The sequence below is a fragment of the Sceloporus occidentalis genome, unplaced genomic scaffold, assembly GCF_023333645.1.
Source record: "Sceloporus occidentalis isolate IW3139 unplaced genomic scaffold, rSceOcc1.0.p SCAF_34, whole genome shotgun sequence".
NCBI classification, from domain to species: Eukaryota; Metazoa; Chordata; class Lepidosauria; order Squamata; family Phrynosomatidae; genus Sceloporus; species Sceloporus occidentalis.
Window position 1 is genome coordinate 4,744,874 of NW_028317014.1, and position 24,244 is coordinate 4,769,117.

The 24,244-nt window shown below is 38.4% G+C and overlaps 1 protein-coding gene across 1 annotated transcript; it reads right to left on the bottom strand.

Annotated features, from left to right (window-relative positions):
* Positions 1–524: 524 nt before the first annotated feature.
* LOC149298173 (melatonin receptor type 1C) lies at positions 525–21,492 on the bottom strand. Its single transcript, XM_089487709.1, has 2 exons — positions 21,300–21,492; positions 525–1,390 (listed from the first exon to the last, which is right to left on the bottom strand). The coding sequence occupies exons 1-2, from the start codon at positions 21,490–21,492 to the stop codon at positions 525–527; spliced, it is 1,059 nt and encodes a 352-aa protein (XP_089343835.1).
* Between the last annotated feature and the right edge of the window lie 2,752 nt (positions 21,493–24,244).

Consider the following 24,244-nt stretch of genomic DNA (forward strand, 5'->3'; position numbering starts at 1 on the left):
TTTTGTGAACTATGATCTATGTCTGCAGTTTAGGTTTTCTATGCATTATTTATTTGATCAATGCTTCAATGCCGAGTTTCATGTGTTATTTATTAATACCTACAAATACAGAGTTTGTTTATCTTGTTCAGTTGGTCAATAACTGCAATTAGGATCAGTGTCTACCTTTAATGCCTTATTATGAGGTGCTTTGTATGTGGCAATGACTTATATATTTACTGAAATGTACACAAGAACACTTTGAGGATCTAGTGCTGTTATTTGGAACTGTTTTAGAAAAAGAATGCTTTCATGACTTCATTTTCTCAATATATTTCTTCATTTGATTATTTAATTCAATATATCAATATTAATACAACATTTAATACAGCAACAAAACGCAAAAAAAAAGCCGCAGTCGGGTTTTCATATTTGTTGGTTTAATAAGAACATAGTCCATGAATTAGGCACATAGTGAAAAAATGTCATAAAAATAATTTTGATTAATGCTTTAAAATGCATACAAAATGGCAGCTTATCCCATTTTACACATATAAATCGGCTTCATTGTTATTAGTACCAGCTGGTGATGGCTTGCTTTTAATCCCCTCAGTTCCACCTTTTGAAGTGTCAATGAAGAGCAGTCTTGGAGTCCACAAAGACATTAATATTCTTTTGTACTCCTTGCGGAAGTTCTGATTCATAAGACCATAAATGACGGCATTGAGGCAGCTGTTAAAATACGCCATGAAATAGCTTAGCACAAAGAGCCATTTTGGAATCTTAGGCGCCACTTGGAAGGGGTTAATGGCCACTGCAAGGCCAATGAAATTTAAGGGTCCCCAGCAAACCGCAAAAAGAACAAACACTACAAACATAGTCAAAAAGTTCCTTAGATCTGTTGGTGTCAGCTTTTGCCTGGAGTCTTGTCGCACTCGCTGCTTCACTTGGATAACCAGAACCCATATTCTCAGATAACAGAATGTCACCACGGCCAGAGGGACTAAGAAATGTACAACAACAACTGTAATGGTGTATGAAGAGCTTACCGTCTGGGCAAAAGTACACGAGAAGACACGTGGATCATATTGTAAAGACCCAACAAAAAAGTTTGGCACAATTGCTAGAACCGTCAGTATCCATGTTAAGCATAGATAGCAGAACGTGCTCCTCTGGTTATAAAGCTTGTCATATCTAAGGCTGTGACAAATGTAGCAGTACCTGTTGATGGCTATGGCTGTAATGTTAAAAACTGAACCAATAACACTAAGGCCCATTAAAAAGCCACTGAGCTGGCAATGGATATTTCCTAGTGTCCATCCATTATGGAATATAGCGATGAGTATTACTGGATATGGGTAGACAGCCACCACCAGATCGGCAACAGACAAGCTCACCACGAATATGTTACCTGTAAAGAAAAACAGCTTGAGTTATTTATTTCAACAATGAATACATCTTTACGTGCTGCTTAGTGAAAATGATGGATGATGTTCACAGTACAAATCAAGGAAAATCTTTAGGGCCCATAATAATGCAAATGCTAAATTTAACTGTACACAGAAGGGTCATTATCAGACCCAGGAACTCTCTGGACTTTGCTCGGAGAGACACACATGCCCTACTCCCGGTGGGATTGTCCACCGACATCAGTGGGACAGCCCACTGATGTCAGCGGGACAACTCATCAATGTCTGGTGGTTGGGAGATAATGATTGTGGTGGAGGCTGTGAATGAATTAGGATGTGGGGGGGCATGATGATGGTACGGGGAAGCTCTACACACATGTGCTCACTCTAAACCATTACACATACATTCACAACACCAAGCACTTACTCATACATACATACATACACTCAGTATAACACCTTACACCTGCATGCACACACCCACACACACTCTTACAACATACACATATACATTCAAGCATACATACACACAGAGCCACAGTAAACTTCACTTAAATTTACATACACACTCTAAAGTACTATACGGTAGTTTTAATTAATGGAACAACAAACTGATCAAAGTAGCTGAAAACTTAATTCGGCAAAGAATACAATCTTACAAAACATTTAAAGTTGTAGATGACAGCTTTCCTTTCCTGTTTCTACCTTCTTTCTTATAGACATTTTTTCAAAACATATGCCCTCTTTCACACCAACCCCATTGGTGCTACACAGTCCACGGTGTTAGTACTACTACTACTACTAGAAGATGTTCTGCTAAAAAAGGAGCAGAACATTTTGTGACCTCTCACCATACTAAGACCGCATTTTACTGGGAATAATTCTCAATATAGATTGTGTGATTATTTCTCAGTGTTTTATACAATTATTTTGACCCAAACCGACATGACCTTGCAGCTTCCAAAGAACATGAGAAAAGAAAGGACCTTCAAAAGAAAAGGAACTTCAAACACAAAGGTTAATAACACACAAACAGCCCTCTGTTAAGGTAAGCCCTCAACACCTAATAACACCTAATAACTCTAATATTCCCAGAACAATTTCATATACAAAGCGACTACCTGAATTTAATGATATGCAAAAAAACTAAAATACTCAACCCTTGCTTGACATTGACGTGGGCATACAAGAAATAAGTAGCACCTCCAGACTTCACCAAAAATAATGTACAAACCAACTGCTTAGTACAGATAATAGGGAGAAGCTTATAAACCACTTCAAAATTAAATCACAAATGGAAGATGGCAGTGTGTATGTTTGCAAATGCCATAAGTTTAACTGGTAAAATATGGAAATGGGAGCTGATAATCGAAAACTTTGGCTTGGATGGCATAACAAAAACATGGTGGCATGACTCGACCAATTTGGAGGGCTACATGTTGTTTATAAATGATGGGAAACCGTCATTATAGCCTCATTTACAGAAAGATATATACGATGACAGTAGTGAACATGTGGATTCCTTGTGGGTTGGAATAGTCAGTGGGGGTAGAAGTGCCCAGAAAATATAAGTGGGTATTTGTTACAAACCACCAAACATTATGATCTTGAAGAAATACAGATGTTAATGCAAACAGAAAAGGGTTCTCAGCTAGGGAGAACTATAATTATGGGGGCTTTTAATTATGCAGAAATAGATTGGAAAAATTAAACCTATAGTTCTTCCAAGGGGAAGAGATTGACTACCAGAAATTAATCATTCCTGGTGATCACAAACAGTGGAGGGGGGGCATTCCCTCTTGAGAAAATACATATTTCGTGGAATATGTTAAACCTTTGCACGCATGTTCAAGGTCAATACATATATCTTCCAGACAACACGTGGGCATCCCTTAAGATTGGAAGAAAGTTTGTCTTAAAGATAGAAGTGCAAACTAACAATGTTTTATTTATATAAATTGTCAAGCTACACGATATGACTTTTTCATTTCTAATTACCGGTACATTGAATTAACTATACTAACTTGCAACAACATCTGTGATATTGCTGTGTTATATTTTTAATGAGGAATCCAAAATACAATAAAGAACACAAACATATAATATTCAGTTTTATTCACGAGTTTCATTGTTTTTTCGGGCTGATGGTGGGCTAATTGCTGTATACAAAACCTGGATCCCATTACATTTTTAATCTGATTTTGGTGAACACGTGAGCTCACGTTCTAGACAGATGCTGAACCTAAAAGGGAGCTCCAATCTTTTTAATTACTACTATTAAACTAAAAAAAAAATTTCACAAATATTTTATTGTTTTCTGTTTTTAAAATGTTTTCAGACAATACAATACTATGCTCAAGATAAAAAAATATATATATTTGTTTAATGGATCCACCACTTCAGGTAAATGGGCATGAACGGATAAAGTCTATTTAAATTAAATGGCTTATGTCTGATGAAGTTACCTATAGGCTTTTTGAAATCTGGCAGGTATAGACAGGGGAGTACCTGTGAGATTCATTAGCCTTTAACATGGAAACATTTTTGTTTTCTTGCAGAAAATACAATTGCGGGCTGCAGACTAATGCTCCAGCGAACAGATGAACAAATGGCATATTCAACTAGAACCTAATGAATGAAGTGATAAGGAAAAAGTCTGAACATGTGTGAACTCAACCAAACTGTACATTCATCATATGTGCATGTAGCCTGGAACTGACGTAGCCAGGATTTTTTTTCCCCAACCAAGCCTGTAGACTTAGCATACAAAGCAAAAAAAGATCCTGTCTGTGCTCCAGTGTTTAACTCTTTGAGGGCCAAAACATTGCCTGCTGCACTCAAAGAGTTAATGGCTGTGATAACCTTCGGCGTGCCAAGTTCCTTTCTTGGACTCTGTCTTGGCACCAAGATAAAATCAGAATTCACAGCATAATCATGACACTCACAAGATGTGTAATGTGATAGTCACATCACAACATTGACCTTTCTAGGGCTTTGTTATAATTCCAGCCTTTAACTGTTTCAGCGACCGATGGATCTGCAATGCATCACATGAAGAATTATTCTAAGAGGATATGACATCCCCTAGATATATTCACTAAAGGCAACTAGCTCTAAGATGCAGAATCAAAGGAATATTCGGTAAACGCCAATGTAGTAAGAGCCATGAGTAGAGAATTATTCATTAACCCTGCGTTGCCCCTTTGAATTTCCATAGTGTTCCCTTAACAAATGCATGGAGGGAATTTACTATGCTGGAGATGTGTTCAGCCGAATATATCTCCATGCATATGATATACTCGCCTCCGGTTAGCCTAGCGCTGCTTCGACCGACTGTGCGAGGAAGGTTTTTCAGACCCCTGTGCCCTGTGGCGCTACCACTGTTTTCACAGAGGAAGAGGGCAGCTGCAGCAACAGGGCTGCAACATCTGGGGCTGGTAGATCTTTTATTTTTTGTTTTGAAAAAAAGTTTGTTAAAAAGTATTGTAATATGCATCATTCTTTAATAAGGGCCTCAGAGACATTAATCTGTCCCTTTACATAATTAAGTTGGTGTGAAATGTTATTTACATCTACATGCTATTTGTATAGAGTGAAAAAGCTATTAGTTGAGCATATTTGTAAGAGAAAGCATGTTTCCACTGACATGTTTTTTATATGTTGATCCTCCTGACTGGAAGACTTTGAGAAAAAATATCGGCTGTATTATGCATGTTATGTTATACGGAAAGTAGTATACAATGTCACAGAGCTACATAGCTGTGTTTGAAGACTTGAATAAACTGCCTACCAACCGCCAGGATGAGATGTGACTGTGTTCTGACCTGATGTAAGAAAAGTAGAAGACACAAAAGCATCTCATCTCAGTTACAGCATTTTGATTACTTAGACGCATATCTCCCATCATCCGAAATGTTCAGAGGGATACTTTTGTTAGAGGTGTGACTAGGTGGTAGGGCTTTACTGATATTTTTTATCTCCTAACCAATTGATATTTAGAAAAAGCTGATATTTAACAAAACAATTACGCATTTTATTTATGCAACTTCATTCAACACATTTTGTGTTGTTTATATGCAGACTGTTGACACTTTTAGGGCTTTGAAACACTCATACCCATCAAAGCATCCTTACCACCTAGAAAAGAGGAACATCGTGGGATTTGGGTCCCGAACAGGGACACTTCGGTGCTATGCAGAAGGTATAGGTAAAACGTATACCCACACATTATATTAAGTTTGTTTACATCTATTTTAGGATAGCTTTGCATTAAGTAGAGATGCTTTTGTCTGAGAGCGTCATGAGAATTCGGGCTCCGATGCCTCTTAAAGTCAAGAGATCTGTGCTGGTTTGTAAACTGGATTAGACAGTGCTTGTTAGGAGTTAGCAGCTGAGATGAGCAGCTGGATTCTCTGGCAGCCAACGAGGCTGGAAGCTCCTATCTTGTTTATTACCACTGAAAGGGAGGGGGTATCTGTCAACATTTTCATTACACAAGTGATTTTATCTTGCATAAGATAATAATGTTTGATATCACTGCTAATCAAGTCATTACTTATTTTCTACAAACTGATACTCAAAACGATGTTATCTTATGGGAGATAATATGATCCCGGTAGCTTAATATATGTAAAAAATTATCTCAGACATGGTGTCCTTAAAGGGACACTCCTTTAAATGGGGGGGCAGTGGCATAGCATGATCATGCATGTCTATTTATACGTGTATGTGACCGTGGATGTATAAGTGTGTCTGTGAGCATGGATGTGGATGTGTATCTGTAAATGTGTGTCAGCATAGATGTGTATGCGTAAGTGTGTGTGAGCATATATGTGTAAGTGGTATGAGATGGAGTGTGTTTCGGGAAAAGACAGCACAGATAAGCCGTTTGGGGGCACTGACAAGCTGGAGCAAAGATGGCACAGGCAGGCTGTTTGGGGCCACTGATAAGCTGCTTGGGGCAAAGGTGGCACTCACAACCTGTTTGGGGGCAAAGGAGGTCCTCACAAACTGTTTGGGGGCAAAGGAGGTCCTCACAAACTGTTTGGGGGCAAAGGTGGAACTGTGGGACATGTTGCTTGGGGAAGTTGGGAGGTTTCTAGTTAAACCCCTGATGGGGCATTCTTTAGCTGCTGTCATTAGTTTACTTTAATCAGGGCTGTAGTTGAATTATCAAAATGCACATTGTATTAAACCTCATTCAAAAGCAGTGTCTGCCTAGACAAGCAAAACCTTCAAATCTAGCATGTAGGTATATTCATAAAATACATGTTGATTGTATATTAGTGGTTAATATAAACATAGCTGAAATTATATTCTGTAACACAACATGGCTATAATTTGCTTCTATCTTCTATGCTGTTGTATAGTCATTGGGAACTACATTTTTTGTTTTTCTGTTTTCTCTCTTTCTTTTTTCCTTTTCTCTATTATTTAGCTGGTGCAGGTCTATTCCAAATTTCGTATCATTTTAAAGGTACTCTCCTATACACTTTAATGAATATGAAGGCTGAGTTACCTGGCAGTTTCATTTTTTGCATGAAAGCGCACAGAGGGTTTCCTTCTTTATGTATTCTGCATGAGAGTCTGCCCCCCCAGCCCCCCGAATTTGGCCAAATGCAATTCCTGCTGAGACTGGACGCCTGCTGGGTACTCACCTCCAGCCACCTTCAGCGCTGGCTCATGCAACATTTTCAGAACCCAAGTGCCCGTGCTTTGAGTTTCAGAACACAGAGGGGGCATTATGTTGGCAGCACTGAAAGAAGGTAAGTAAGCGCAGGTTATTAAAACACTGCCCCTGTTCTTTAACATGTGTTTGTTAAGGCTGTTTGTGCATTAGTCTGTCCCTTTAACAATGCATATGCAAACATAAAACTTTAAGTCACCCACTATTAGGAAGTGTTCTGAAGAAATGTGTGTTAATAATGAAGAGTCCGTTCATGGCTTTTGTTTTGCATATTAGATGGGTATGACATTCTTTAAATAATAGGTGTTATAGAGAATTTTAAAGAAAAAATTTAATACAAATCTGCAGGTTAATAATTGGTTCTCCTCCTGAGTGCCTTGTAATCACAAAGCCAAAAGATCTTGCATAAGAGACGCAAGATAAATAGCCTACAGCATACATGTTTTTGGTTCTTCAACCTGTCTACCATACGCTGCAAAGTCTTCCTGGCATTTGCTCACTGCCGAGGTGAATTCCAGTGTTACAACAACAAGAAAGAACTGAACCAAGGGTGTATGTAACAATATGGTAGCACCACCTTTGCCTTCAAGGGTATGACATTCTTCATCTCTGTCTATTAAATGACATCTCCATGAAATAAACAGACCTAACACCCTTTATATAAATCTTCAGCCAATTTGCAGAGAAAGATTACACATTTTAACGTTCAAGCAAAAAAATCCACCGTTTTGTTACCGTGTTTCTTCGCATGCTATCGCTGCAGATATAAATTTCTCAAAGTGAGCAGCATCAGATGTTTTTCAATAATGTATTTCTGGAAGCCAGTTATAGTCCAAGTTTACTCGACAGCAAAGGATCGTAGCTTCCTGGGAAGAACTTTAAAATGAGAATCCAATTTAAACCCCTCATCGGAGACCAGCCTGCTGAGAGTGGGTTTTAAATATCGTATATTACGTAAAAACATTTAAAGCTACATTTAATCTAAAAGCACTATTAAAATGTGAAAATGTAGAGAAACAACAGTGCTAAATGTGACCAGAAAAAAAGGGAAAGTTTTATATAATAGCCCCACACTAGATAGATAATAAAAGACCAATAGGTGATATATAATAAAATAATATCAGTTATATTTACCAGCCATATGTATAGAGGCAAAATAGGGCTAATATAAAGAGAATAGTAACCAAGACAAAGCAGCTAGTCTTTATAAATACAGATTCAAAAAGAAAAGCGCTAAATAAAATATAAAAGTATTTTAATAAATACAGACAAAACAGATACACAATCAAATCAATATAATAAAAACACAAATGATATACAATATAATATATTATATTAATATATATATTATATTGTATACCATTTGAAGTTTTATTATATTAATTTGATTGTCTATCTGTTTTGTCTGTATTTATTAAAATACTTTTATATTTTATTTAGCGTTGTCTTTTTGAGTCTACTATTAAAATGTATTATTAGCCTTCTCCACCTTCTGCTGATGGTTTACTTAATTTTTAAACTTCTTTCACCTTTTAAGTAATAGAGACATTTGCAGTCTAACTAGGTCAGACTAAATGAAGATAAACCTAAAAGTGTTTTACTTGTAGGCATCCTGAAAACCCCAATCAACCAGCGAAGAAGACAACCATATCAAAAACCATTCTTCCTCCGGAAGCACCGCATAGCGATGGTTTTAGTGCAACCTTGAAACACACATTTTCCATAAGTTTCACTGGGTAAGGAGTAACCATGAAGGCTGAATTCCTTTAACACATTTTTGACAGACTGGTCCCCTAGCATTGCAAAGCTTACTTTTGACATCCCTCTAGCACTACAAGAGTTAAAAGTGTTTCTCACTTCTATAAATTGACTGAGCACATAGCATCTAATCTTTGCATATCCCACCTCCCCCCTTTCTTCATTTGCCTAAGGACTCCAATTAGCAAATCAGTAACACTGGTACCATATTAATACTCGTTGAAATGCCCAGAGGGCCTGTGATGTATCGGCGGATTAATTGCTAGAATGAGTGCATTTTAATTACACTTTGCTAAATACATATCAGCCAGAACACTTTAAAAAATAAATACAAGCTATTGCCCATAGACGTGTGGTTCATTTTTTGTGTGTCTCTTTGAGGCCACGATAGAATAACAACCTCCAGCATCCAGGCGATTGGCTGCTGCTGCTCCCTTCGAATGGGCATGTTCTACTGGGCATGTGCAAGAAGCATATTGTAGTATACTCTGTGCTTTCAGGAGAGCCAGGTCAGGGAGGAGTTAAATGAGAAAGCGGTGTGCACGAACTGCAGTAAAATACACTAGTAGCATCGCCTGTTCTCACAACCAGCCCCCCACCCAGGTAAAAAATTACCCTGACCGCTCCAAGAAAGGAGTGATAATCCCTGTGTATATAAAAGACCTGTATCCAAGAACATCTAATATAGTACCTAATTTGGAACCACTAGGGAATTAACAGAAATTAGTCGTTATAAATACTTTGGTGGGAAGGAACATTTATAGCTACATAAATAATATCAGATGTGCTCAAAATGTGGTTTTCATTTTGACGAATAAAAGAAGCTGGTTCTGCCCACAATACCGACCACAATCAAGAAGAAAGCATCACTTATTTCAAAGATTCCTTAAAATAAACAGGTGTACTTCCATGGCATTCCGCTAAACTTATTCTGGATCTTTTTATAGACTGTTTCAGATGATTGGCACATTTTAATTTTCGAAAGAAAAAAATGAGAAGCTTTTACTACCAGCACACATGAGCATTTATTTAATACATATGGGGCACATTCATGAAACGTTCCGTTTTGTTATTTTAATATGTTTTTATATTTTTTATTTTTTTCATTTAAGGATTTCTGTAGTATTGCTAATGCATTAATTTACTGTTTTGTCTTCCAAGTACAAAGTTATGAAACATATAACACAGTCTATGTTTATAACATATAGTTTTAATGTCCCAATCTGATCTAATGAGGTTTATTAACTTGGAAATCAATGGTAAAGTGTTCACTAATCTGCAAGTTGTTTGTGAGAGCATGCAAGTGTATGCAAGTTTAAATGTTGCAAGTTATCCTTGCTTGAAGCTTGCAATACCCCCCGAGCACTACAATTAATAACAAAAACACATGAAAAAAGGAGTTGGGTCCCCCAGGTCCATCTTTCACCCAAATGGGCAATGATTACCCCCCTATTCCCCAATCCTGTGCCTAATGGGGTGGGGGTAATAAAATAAACCAGAGGGTATATAACCTAAATATATCCTCCTTCCCCTGGGCATAGACCCCAAGCATTGATTCAAACTTACCATCGATCCTGATCTTGGTGGGACGGGAGTTAAGAGCAGTGCAAAAAAATAAACAAAAAAAGAAAATCACTAAAAAGTGCAAACACAAAAAAACTCTGTTGAGACCTTCTTGTCTTCCTTTCACCCCTTTCCAAACAAATAAAATATATTTTATTTAAAATAATTAAAAACAGACATTATTATGGAAAGGACTGAGTTACTTTTAGCCCTGGGAAACAGTTTATCGGTTACTCAGTGCTGTCTGCTCTGGAAATTCCTGGTAATGTAAATATGGCAGCATGCACAGCCAGGCCAATAATACCCTGGAATCAAATATGATTTGACTTCTCCGATGGGGATAGCAGTGCTGTGAAAAATGAGATTTAAAATAAAACAGATAAATTAATTAGTTGGTGCTTTTGACACTGTTTCTGTTGCTGATCATGAAAACGAAAGCTAAAGGGCATAAAGGAATTTTTAGGTTAACACCAAATGTTGCAAATTCACTGCTTTCCTCTAACGTAATTTAAAAATTATTTTAGCTAATATGGTTTTATGTAACGCTCTTTATGCTAGGGAAAGGGTGCCTCTATCAGTCTATTTTACCCAGTTTTGTTAACTAGAAGCCCCAGTGGTCCCTGCGGTTGTCCTATATGACACCATTTAAAAACTGGGAATGCTACCATGAACTATGATGGTGAATCATTGGGGGGTGTTTATTAAATTTGCTGTTTTAGGTGAGTCTTGAGGATTTTACTCAGAGACTTCCCTTGGCCTTCTGAGGTATAAACCCCCGTGCATTATGCATGGCCAGCTCAGCCCTTATTACAGAAGAAGCCCTGATGATTTGGCCCATCAAAGAGTAATGAGAAGGAATGTTTAACTTTCCTGCAAACTCATACTCTACTTGAATCCCAATAGCTATGCTGGCTTCTTACCAGTTTTAAATAGATTGTATTTCACTTCTTGTGTGACTTATAATACAGTGCCTCAGCCAGATGAGTCACTCATCTGGGTCGGCCTTTCATAATTCATAATGATCATAGTGACATCAAATGTTTCATCCCGCCTGAACACGCGAATTAGTGAATAAACCCCAATTTATCTCTTTATACAACATCCTTAGAAACATGTTTATCTGTATTACAACTCTGGGTCATATTACATATTTGGATAAAGTCCACATTTAGTAGATCTCTATATTAGCTTCAGATAGAAAACTTGGCAATCACAGGCCCGTTATGATAAATTCATTACTAAAAAAAGACCATTTTAGGTAGAATGCACGAAAAGACATATCTGTTTTTTTGTATTAAAGATGTTTTGTCTCCATGGCTTTTCAACTGGACAATCATTACACCCGAGATCCAAAGTTGCGTGTGGCCAAATATAACAACCTAATTCACTTAAGACCTGTTTTTACATATAATTGGAATCAGCTTCTTGGATATTTACTTTTAAGCTGTGTTGTGTATTATGTGAAATCGATACTCTTTAGAGTTTTCTTTATATTCCGTACAGATTTAACGAGAATCTAGAATGGCTGCTTCCAGTCTGACATACCTAAAGTCCATTTCTAATAATGTGATTATTTTTTAGAGACATATCTGGGAATTCAGTTTCCTCTGATGAAAGAATGGTTAAAACATTTAGTGAGTTTTATAAAAAAAGTCAGGGTCCTCTGTTGTCTTTACCTAGGCTGGCAGCAGGGCCTGCCCGACAATGGAGCCGAGTGGGGCAACCGCTCCAGGCGGCACTTTTGAAGGGGCGGCACTTTGCCGCCCCAAGCCCTTTTTTTTTTAAAAAAAGCGAAAGAGAGAGAAAGGGGCGCCGAGTGGTTTTCACTTACCAAGCTGTCAGTACCCGCTCGGCGCCCCTCTCTCCCTCCTCTGCGGCGAGTCTTCCTGTTCGGTCTCGGTGCCGGCTTGTAATGCTGGGTGCCGGAAGATTTCCGGCGCTCAGCATTACAAGCCGGCACCGAGACCGAACAGGGAGACTCGCCGCAGGACTACTGAAAGGTAAGTACAAGGGGGGGAAGGGTAGATAATGGGGGGGGGGCGGCAGGGACGGAGGGAGAGGAAGAGTAGATAAGGGGGGGGCGGCATTTTGCCTTGGGCCGGCCCTGGCTGGCAGAGCAGCTTAACTGGCTTCTGAGATACAAAGTATACAAGAGAGAGAGAGAGATAGATGTTTCAGTGCCAGCTAGGGACTTTTAACAAAAAGAGATCTTTTCATTGTTTGTGTATATATGATGTTTACTCTACATGAATTATTATTCCGAGGTAAAACATAGATTGCTTTGCATTAAACATGAAAATAGTTCTGAAGAACCTGATATGATAATTGCCTTAAAAACATACATGCTTTGGTTGATCTAGTTCCATTCCCTGATGTTGTTATCAACTCAATATTTAAAAGAACCAAGTAAAGCTGTTCCTTGCAATCAATTTTCACGTCATAACAAGTGACGTACTCGGAATAAATACAGATTGAGGAATTCATTTGGTATATCTGAAGGACGTCTGTGAGACTATACTGGCAAATGCCCTCTAAATAATTTACTGTACCTGAAACGAAGAGTTCCTTTTTGTCTGGGAGTTATATCACAGAGTGGTACTTTCAAAGTAAATTAGCGTTTTAGTAGTACATGAGAATAACTGAGAATGTTACCTAGGTTTAATTCCCTATAGTAAATGTTATAGCTTTTATATTAATAAAAAAAAATGTATTGGTTCAATACGAAAGTGCCGTTTAAGCCTTTGATTTGATCGACCGGATTAATAGAACTTTTGGAGTGGATTTGTTTGCTTCCCTAAAGCTTGCCTCATTGAAAACTTTCATCTTAACTTGATCCGTATAATATTTTCTAGACACTCAATGGTTTTTGAATCTGCGGTAGGCCATGGGTGGTGTATCGCCCTATCGATAGTATTCACCTTACCCTCGCTTATACCATAAATCACAGTAGATATGATACCAAAATATACTGTATGTTACATATGTTTTCTCCTTTTATTTATTTTAATATTTTTTGTATGGCTTATAAACTAGACTTGGGCACCAGGGGGCTCTTCGTGTTCGTCTTCGTGCTCGTCTTCGGGGGGGGAAAAATATTCGTATTCTGCGAATATTCGCCTGTTCCTGTCTTCTCTTCGGGCGAATATTCGTGGACATTCTTCGTGTTCGGTTTTTCTTCGTTTTCCCGGTTAAGGGGTTAATACAGGGTTAACGCAGCTCTGGCGCCAGGAGTTTAAATGTACATATGAGCAACTGGTTGATGGCAGACGAGCCCCCTGCTGGCGACCAATAGGGTCGCTCGTACAGACTGTTAAACTCCTGGTGCTGAAACTTACCCGGCACATCCCACTGGTCTCCCTCCCTGTTCAATTAGTTAAATGTCCGTACGAGCGTCCAATAAAGTCGCTCGTACGGACATTTAACTAATTGAACAGGGAGGGAGACCAGTGGGATGTGCCGGGTAAGTTGCAGCATTGGGGTTTTAAAAGTCTGTACGAGCGACTCTGTTGGTCGCTCGTACAGACTTTTAAAACCCCAATGCTGCAACTTACCCTGCAGATCCCACTGGCCTCCCTGTTCTATCAGTTAAATGTCCGTACGAGCGACCAATAAAGTCGCTTGTACGGACATTTAACTGATAGAACAGGGAGACCAGTGGGATCTGCCGGGTAAGTTGCAGCTTTGGGGTTAACTTTTATTAGGGGTAAACGTTTTTTTTAAAGGGTTAATCGGGCCGTGCGAGTGAGCCTATTGGTCGCGTGCACGGCCCTTTAACCTACGGATTTCCGCTCCCGTTATCTAACGCAGCATCGAAGGGGTTAACGGGAGCGGAAATCCATAGGTTCGCTGTCAGGGGTTACAAAGACCGTGCGAGGGAGCCTATTGGTCACCTGCAGGGTCTTCCTCTGGCATTAACCAATTGGTTGATGCCAGAGGAGGTCCCTGTAGGCGACCAATAGGCTCATTCACACTGCTCTGTAACCCGTGACGGCGAACCTGCGGATTTCCACTTCCGGGAACTGCCACGATGCCGCGAACACAAGGTAAGTTAGAAGGGGGGGGGGTGGTAGACGAAGACGAAGACGATCACGAAGATCTTCGTGGTGTGTGTCTTTGTCTTTGCCTACGTTTTACCGCCGCCGTCTTCTCTTCGGGGTGTCTTGGGAACGAACACGAAAACGCACTCTTCGTGTTCGTTTTCATGTTCGCCCGAAGACGAATGCACAAGTCTATTATAAACACCTTTAAATGCTATTGACCAGAAAATAAAATGATTAAGGAAAAAATGCAGAATAGTGTTAATGGTATGCATCATTTTACTTCTACTTCATTAAAAAAAAGCAAGTGGCAATATTCATGTTCACTAAGACTTCAAACATGACCTCTAGTAGAACCGATTTTGCTCCTGAAACCTCATACTGAAAGATTGGACCTTTTCATTAGGACATTTGCAAGAAAAAAGGAGAGTGGTTAACTTATTTTTAACCCCATTTCATAGTTTTGTCACATTCTGCGCTTTTTTCAGTGTTTTAGGTATTTCCATCCGGAGTCTGTGGTTTGCAAGGCTGGGATGAAAACGTTCGCATATAGCTTATTAGAGAAGACGAGTCAGAGTTTTTAAAGTCTGCAGTAAACTTCCCCGTTTGCACAAAAGAACAGTTTTTTAAAAAGTTGGTAAGTGGTAAGAAAATGTCTGACTATAAAGGTTTTTTTGTCGAGTTACAGAAGGTTCAGCACCCTATTGGTGGGATGATGTAAAATCCCAACAGATAATGGCTGGTTATATTAAATTCTCCAAGCGTGGGCCCATCTTTAATTGTTTTCTTTGAACGTGTGTTTAACCGGGAAAAGCAATTTTAAAGAGGTTTTATCGCAGCGTTCTTACACGGCCAAAGGTTTCAAATACAAGTGACCAAAATCTAGACTCCACCGGTATAAAGAGAAGCCCAGAGAAGTGTCCTTCCCTTATGGGAATCCCATAGGCTTCTTTGTATTAAATGTTATTAAATCATTAAGTCACCAGTGAGCAGATTCAGATATTCATTTGGACTTCAAATCACTTCGGCGTTAGTGATTTCCCTTAAACTAATTGGAATGGCAATGTTTCACCGCAGTCTCAGAGCGGCACTTTGGGGATGCACAATCATACACACATCAGATGTACGTGTCCTCACCATCATGCATCAGAAAGCTGGGAAATTGGAATCTCTTGTTCTATGTGTAAAAAGAAAGAGTAAATATATTTGTAAATGTCTGATTTAATCTATAATTTGAGCACATTCATTGATTTTAAATTGTTAAATGTTGCAAATAAATATTGTATAGCAATGTCATTTGTGTAAATACTGTCCTCTAATATTTTGTTTCCACATAGAATAATTAATTTATAGTTTATCCATTGGGGAGTAATGTAAACATTTTGAGCTCCATATGGTCTGTTCATAATTCTTTTTATTTGATGAATCTAATTATTTTTGCCATATATGATATGTGTGTATTTTTACTCTAAGGGGAAGTAGAGATTCAAATGTCAAACTTTTCATTTACATAGAAAGGCCAAAAGTGCATTGAACGAGGTTTCCGACGGCGTGTATAAATTAAGCCAACTGCATTGGGAGCCTTGCTCCCTGAGAAGTCTTGCCTGTATCAAATAGCTTGTTTTGTCTATAAACAGCATTGCAATGTATAACAATGTCAACAACTTGCATTAGAACGTGGGTGTTGGCTTCTTTTTAATTTTTTAATCCTGTCTGTAAGACTTCACAATTGCAATCGGATTTCTCACAAAAAAAAAAAACACAAGCAATAACTAATAGTATTTTTATCACCAATTTTATCCCCTCTTTGCCAAAAAATCATCTAAGCATATTTAAAAGGCATCTATCATTGGGGTATTCCATAAAACCCCCTCCGAAAATGCAGGTACTCCAAATCTGTGTCTGAGCACCACAGTCTTTAGAACCTCTAGTAATTGGGGAAACATGGCACTCTGTACCAGGGGAATGGACCCCTTGTGCCCATGCCCCCCCCCAAAGCAGAGCCCCTTCCAAGGCCAGGGCTCATAGTCTGTAGGAAGCAGGCTGGCCCTCGGGCCTGAAAAACAAAGTAGAAATAATCATGTTCCTTAATAATAGACGCTTTGTAAAAATAAAGATGACATTTATTTATGTAAAACACAGACTAAATAATTCCAATGAGTCCCAATACCATCTCAGTTCTTGTTGCTTTTGTTTATTTACAACGTTTGATGGAATGTGATGTGCAATCAGATTATCTAACTCAGTATACAAAACACTGTCTGTTATACATAACAAGTTCCTCTCTCTCTTACTTATAATTATCAAAAAACAAATCTTTATCATAAGACTATCTAATGCCGCACACTTAGCCTTGGGCTGCGGAGGGACACAGCGCAATTATTATCAGGAGCATCTATGTATGATTTCATAAAGTAAAATCGCAAACACGATACAATGTGGTGATACAGTTCAGTACTCACAATGCTCTCTGGAAGGCTTTAGAAAGACAACTCACTTTCCATTTTTCCCATTTCCATTTCCAAACACGAAGGTGACAATTTAGTATCCCTGACAGCTTCGAGTACTTAAATATCCATTCTTCAGGAACAAAAAACACATTTACCTGAGGTAGAAACTGCAGCCTTGCAGTGGCAGCTGCCATCCTCTTCCATGTTCTCACTATAAGATCTCCAACTAATCAACAGGAGCACTTTCCTCATAGAGGCACACGGACCCGACCGCAGAGATCCCCCAAGCTAGCACTAGAGCTGACTGGAGGGAATTATAGTGCACGCATGGAGACATGTTTGCCGAACACATCACCTGCATGGAAAACAGCCTTGGGCACAGTAATGGGACATCACAAAAAATGGAAAGGGACAACGCTGTTATCATACGCAGGAAAGTACATATGATGGCTGAAGTGTACTCTTAACATCCCAGCATTCTGATCAGTCAAAGGCCATAGGTCCTGTAGGACACATCGAAGGGATCTCAACATTTAGAAAATAAAAAAGCAATTTCACAACATGGTCAATCCTTCTGACACCCTCTATGGCCCCTGTTACTGAGTCCACTGATTAAATATTGTACTTGAAATGGTATGTGTTTGTGAATTATTCTCCGGAGCAGGGCTTATGGTCTTTTGATCATTATTATTACTTAGTCTCATGGTCAAAGAGTGAATGGGCAAACTACGGGCAATACACAGTCTAGAACTGGTTCCCGTGTGTTCCTCACTGATTAATTTGTGAACATGTGAACATCCCAGTTTGAATATACATGACTTGTTTTATTTATTTTAGCTATTTTTGCTGCTAATCTGTCAGATATGGTTTTCATTGTAAGTAAATAATTTTAAAACCTTGTAGTTTTTATGTCCAAGATCAATTAATTTACATAAGAAAACCTTTTTAATGGAGAATGAAAATCAGATCACACGTTCTGTAATTTTCTGGTCTGCTCCTTATAGATCTATACTGAATCCAATTATTTATGCAGTTCTATGGACACAGTAATTTAAAATGAATGTTAAGATTTTAGATTCCCAGTTTAAGATCGAGTTAAGTTTTTCATCCAAGGCCACACGCTGCTTCTACTCTTTCAGCAATGAAGGAAAGAAAGTAGAACAAACTCTTTAAATAATATTAATCACTGAACTTAGCTTTTTAAGAACACAAGATGACCATGTTAAGGACACTGAGCAGCATCATTGTATAGAACGCTTCCTTTCCAGTGATTATTATCTAAGCAAATGTCAGAAATGTCAACAATCTACAACAATGTATGCACCACAAAACATTTACATGTTATGTATAGTCAACTACGATAAAAGAGCTATGAGCTATAAATAAACCACACCACAAATGTCAAACTAATCTAATATTTTTCACTTTTTTCACTTATTTGAAAATTGTTTCCCAGCACTTGTACACTGCACCTCTCGGTGACACAATGGCACTGAAGCATAAATCCCAATGGTTCTATTTAGTTCTGCAGTTGCTTCACTTTAGTATCAAAAATCGCTGGCACTTCCTTTACTGTGCTTTGTCCCTAGCTTTATCCAACTCGTTACCAGCTAAACGTCAGTACAGAAAGACACAGTACTTGTACTGGCCAATGCCCCATAATGCTTATCAAAGCAAGGAGTAGGAATCAGCATTCAACATCCAGTTATGTAGATCGACAGAAGTAGGCACCAACATTGCTCATGGTGGACATTTACTGGGCTATATTGGGGACAATTTAATGATGGGTTTTATGGACCTTCACAAACCTTGCCACAGGCACTGATGTCCTTGTATGGACACTTTGCCGATCCCTCAAGATTACTGAAAACACTTTATTGTTCTATCGGCAGCGCAGTAGCAAAGAAAACGGTTGACAAGAACAAATGTCGCTAACAGAAGACTTACTGTTACAGAGCTCAGCAGCCCGTAAGCCGCCATACTAAACACAGCTGTATGTACGTGGCTGGCATTCTGGATTGAGTCTGCCAACTACAAAGTTTATTGACGCTTCATTGATTTCTACACACAGTACATTTCTGATTCAGATCCAAATTCAAATGTCAGAAAAACTATTACTTATTTATGAGATCATACATGTTAAATTTTTGTATATTACATGGTAAACAATGGTGACAAAAGGTCTCTAGGTTCCACAATCCAACAGTCTATAACTTTTAGGTTTAGAACTGAAGATTGATCACACATCATATCAATATTCATGATCTTAACTTCACAGCAGGAATGTGTTTTAAGCGCCTTTTGTCCGGTGGCAAATTCTGGCCTAGAGGGAACACTGTTTAGCCCACTTCCAACTCCCAACTCCCAAATAATGCAATGCTATTTGGGGCTAGAACAGGCTCATCACATGGCTAGCCATGCTCGTCACGCAGTTAGCCCTGCCCACATACATGGCTGCCTCTGCCCCATTGCGAAGTTCTATGTAGCCTGACCTGGGAAGTTCCCAGCTATTTATATAAACTAAAGCTCCATAAATTAACCCTACACAGTAAGCACCGGTAATTATACTATTGCTCTGATGGCTGTCGAAGCACAAAAATAATAAGTTTCAATAAATAGATGCTTATATCTCAGACAAAAGCAGTGCTTGCTATTAGTGCATATATTCCATCTTCCGTAGTAGCTCCGAAAAAGTGTCCTACAGCTTTAAAGGTAACAATAATGTGTATCGAAACAGCAGACTAGCAATAGCTTTAAAAGGTATAAATTTATTAAAAATGTTGAAGGTAGGGCTAACACAGAACTGCTATACCAGTTTTGGGGCAAAAAAAGATCTATCTTCTGCTTCCCACTAGAAGCAGTATGGTCACGGAATGAAATCAGTTTTTGAACTTTTGTTTTAGGGACAGAAACATTTCTATTTTTCACACTCTTCTATCTTATGTTCTACATAATTACCTGCGCAGGTATTATTTAGAATAACATGTAAATGGCCATGTTCAATAGTGTTAGAATTAAAGCTCTCCAGGTTAGTGCATTTAGTGCATCTCCTCCCTAACCTTCCTCAGCTTTATATTAGCATATATTATATATTATATATTAGCATCAAGTGAGTAAATTAACCATTAACATAGAAAATGTGTACCACAGGATAACATTAAATTGTTTCTGCCCTGTAAGAAATTTCTCCTTTAAAGTATCTAGAGAGCTTTGAATAATCTGTTACGAGTAGGAATGTAATAAATGGTCATAGTCCCCATTCCCAACAATGAAAACCAACAAGAAAGCTGAACAAACACTGACTAAGGCACAATGTAAAACAGAGTGCATGATTTTAGTATAATGCATAAAATTATAACCCGATATTAAGCTCATATAGTAATAAATCAAAGCAAAAATATTTGGAAGTGTTCGTAATACATACAAAATCATTGTTATGTCATGTAAAAAATAGCATCCTAAAAGTATAAATCAGCATGCTTTCAATGCTAAGGGACCTTACTTAATTATGATGTTAATCCAGTTGAGATCTAGAAAGTACACAGAAACATAGAATAGAAACATAGAATTTAATGGAAGGTAAGAACTTTTTGGCCAATCTAGTCTACCCATTTATCTTTAGCAACCAAAGAGTTAAAATCGTATATCCTTATTTTAAAGTAACATCTGAATCAAGAATTCAAAGGGAGCTGGTTTGCTTTTCATCTAAATCACAAGTTTAGAATTCAAGTGTGGCTATTGGTAGCTGTAAAAGTGGCCATTACTCTGTATATGCCCCATGCAATGTTGAGTTAAATATTATATTATAAAATCATATTAATATACAGATGTTCCTAAAGAGCATAATATTCTGTACCAAAGCACAAAAATACATTTTGTATGCAGTCAATCGTTTAATGTCATTGTCTTTTCATTGTCTCTGATTAGCCAAAAAAATTGAGAATGTTTTCATCCTGGAATTTTCAGGAAAGACCCATATATTCAGAAATGTTTTAGAAAACAATAAGAAAAAAATATATATTTTGCTCTTATAGAAACAAAAGAAAAAAATATCTGTACATATAATTCCTTTGTCACAAAGATACCATTATTTTTTTTTATTATTATTTATGTACATTTTGTATATTATTGCGATATGTTTTGAGTAGCTAGGCTTCCTCAAGTGTTTTAGAGAATGGTGAGAATACTGAATTAGTGGATCAGGAAGACCAGATTGTTATTTAAATTTATGTTGGGATTAAACTCTTAATATGAATGGGCTGCAAATCTAGCAGGATAGATGAGAAGAAGGTGGTAGGGCTCTTGTTAATGAAGGTGCTGTCAGGTGATGCTCAGAATTACACACACAGACACACACACATACACACACACGTGCAGTGACCTAGACTTCCAGCATGCACATGGCTTTTATACCCACCAGCGTTCTGGAGCTTCTTGTTCCTCAGAACTGACAGAATGACCAGTACGTTGCCTAGAATGTCCACAACGATGGTGAAGATCAGGACAACAGCAAGAGCAGTAGTCAGTCCAGGAGAAGCACCTTCATCTCCCCCTATGCCATCAGCACCAGGTGGCAAGCAATCCATGCAGGTCCTGTTCACCTCCATCATCTCTGCCAAGGGGGAAATCAGGACAGGAGTGTGCCCACAGGACAACACTGAATCTCTTGAGTGGGTGCCTTGCTCCGCATTACAGGGGGTGGGGCAGGTCTGGTGGACCACTTGCAGTTGCCCCCACACGAGCCACTTGATGCAACCCCTGTGGTTGCAGCACCTTCATCAGAGTAGAAATAGGCAGAGATGGGAAGGTGTTAAACCAAACCCCCTTCTTTGACTTTTTGGCAGCTTCTTAACCCATGCCATGCCAGAAGGGACAGAGCACATGATCAGTAGTCCAGAGATGAATAGCAGACACACCAGCTTTGTGGAAGCAGATGGAGGTTGTAAGATGCAGTGAAGGCTTTGCAGTGTCTTTCTTCAGGCTGTAAGTCTACACCTCCGCTGGATGAGGATGGAGGAGTGAAAGCATTGTAGCTCTGTGAGCAGGATGAAAGTCACTGTCTCGGCTCAGGCTGGGGATGGAATCTGCTCTGGATGATCCATCAGAGAGAAAAGTCAGCTCAGATGCATCCGTTGGTGATTACTGAAAAATGCTGTTTCAACTAAAACTGATTTTTTTTGTCTTTGGAACAATCATGAAAAAAAAACCACTTTGTGTTCCATTTGAGTAGAGAAAACTATTTACAAATAAGACACATGTTGCATAACACTATGCTACCTTTAATGCCCAAGAAGAAAGCTGGGGCAGCTAGTAATCTGTCATAAATCAGAATCTCTGATCTGTTTCAACAGGGCTTTGGGGCATTTTACATCAAGCAGAGAATACCAGTCAGACTTCTGTGTTTATTCGGGAGTGTAGCTTCCTCAGGCACAGTAATAACAAGCAGAAGGGACCAGCTTGGTACTAGAAAATTGCTCTTCTATGCAGAGTATTGTCTATATGCTACACTTTAACTCCATAGGTGCCAGGAGGATACAAAGGGGTAAAATATATGTGTGACTATATATATATATATATATATAGCATCAGAATCAGTGCTGAATCACACAAGGGTGACCTCCTTTAAACGAAAGCCTGGAAGGCTTTGGTATAGTGGTAAAGATATTTAAATAATATATTATTCCCCCATTTTTTCCCCATAAATTCCAACCAAAATAGCTAAAGTAAGTAAAACTAAATAATTTTGTCAAAAGCTTCCACCACCCCCTCTTTTAGTAAACTTACACACAAAACAAATCTGTGCCAACTTGTCGTTTATATTGAGAGCACTGGGTGTTTTTATAATGGAGGGTATCTCTAACGCAAGCCCTGATCCTTGCATGGCAGCAGGGTAGCATGCTAGCTGATGCCACCTGATTTCACCATAATTACCAGCATGGTGCCTCTAACATTTTGTGTTAATATGGTAGCAAGCAGCCACATTGGCTGCCTGCTCCATGGACCCCTTTAGGGAGCAATTGATTTACTTGTACTTAAATTTCCCCCAGAATAGCTGCCAATTAAATAATAGAGCGATTAGCAGGCTTTTCTTCTCCCCATGCTACAGACCCTTAATCTTATTTAAGACTAATTTCGAGACATTTGTCATTAAGTGTGACTTTAGCTAGGGATGGTAAAAGAATCTCCACTACACTACAGAAAAGTACAATGATCAGCTTTAGAGAGCAAATTGCTGCTACACTAGAGATATGCACATGTGGGGCTCATTGCATGGGAATATGTAGCCAAGGATGGACCCTGGCCACAAAATTCAGTTTGATGATGTACCATATGTCCTGGAAGCCAGGTTGATCTTAGTGTGAAAAAGGTAATCCAAAATACAACAGGAAATACATTGCTGTTATAAAATACCGCTATAGAATGCATGAAATATTCAATGTTTTTGGAGCTGGAATATTTGTATAGTGTGTAACCCTTTTTCATGAAATTATTAAGAGCATCACAATTCAGGTGCATATCCAGGCTGTACTTATTATTCAGGCTGAATATTAGGTTGCTGAGATTAATTTCTGGTTTTAATCTGTGCAAGTTCAATCAGCAAATATTTAATTAAAAAACTTTTTGGATTGCAATTATGAGCAATTATCTGCAACTGTTTCAAAGTATGAATCCAAACAAAAACAGTGTAAATCTTAACAATACAAAACATTCTAAACAATTTATATCTTAGGTTTCAACATTCCTGCCATCTAAGTCTACTCTGTATGCAGGGTTCTACGCTGTCAGCTTGGAAAGGACATAACCTTTGTTCCTTATGGAAACTGCTGCCTTGCACTCTGAATACAAGTACATGCAGTTTGATTTCTGCAACTTGATACTTGGGGAATAATTCAGGATCAATCATGCAATTAATCAAAGGTTGAGATACCTACGTTCAGTAAACTGGAGACTTGTAAAACTAGCTCTTTATCCTGAGTGGGGTTGTGGAGAATAAAAAAATGTTTACTATAGTAATTAGTGCTGTAGATAAGCTAATGAGTTATAGCGATCACACATTATTTAGCACATATAATGCATTAATTATATTTATATCAAATATTTTTTTGTACACAAACAGCAAATTACATGGCAAGGACACTGGATATTTAATGAATGCAAACTAACAAGGATTACTTAACCTGGCTGGCAGAGAAAATGACTAGTTAATTGTATGTTTATCACTCCGACCACTGACAAAAGTTAATTACAGAGGTCTGTTGATTTTTAGAATAAAAATGCCCTTTTACTATAATATACCATAAGAAGCAATGGCAAAAATGCATCGCTGTTTCCCCACATTTCAGCCTCCTAGCTTCATGCAGC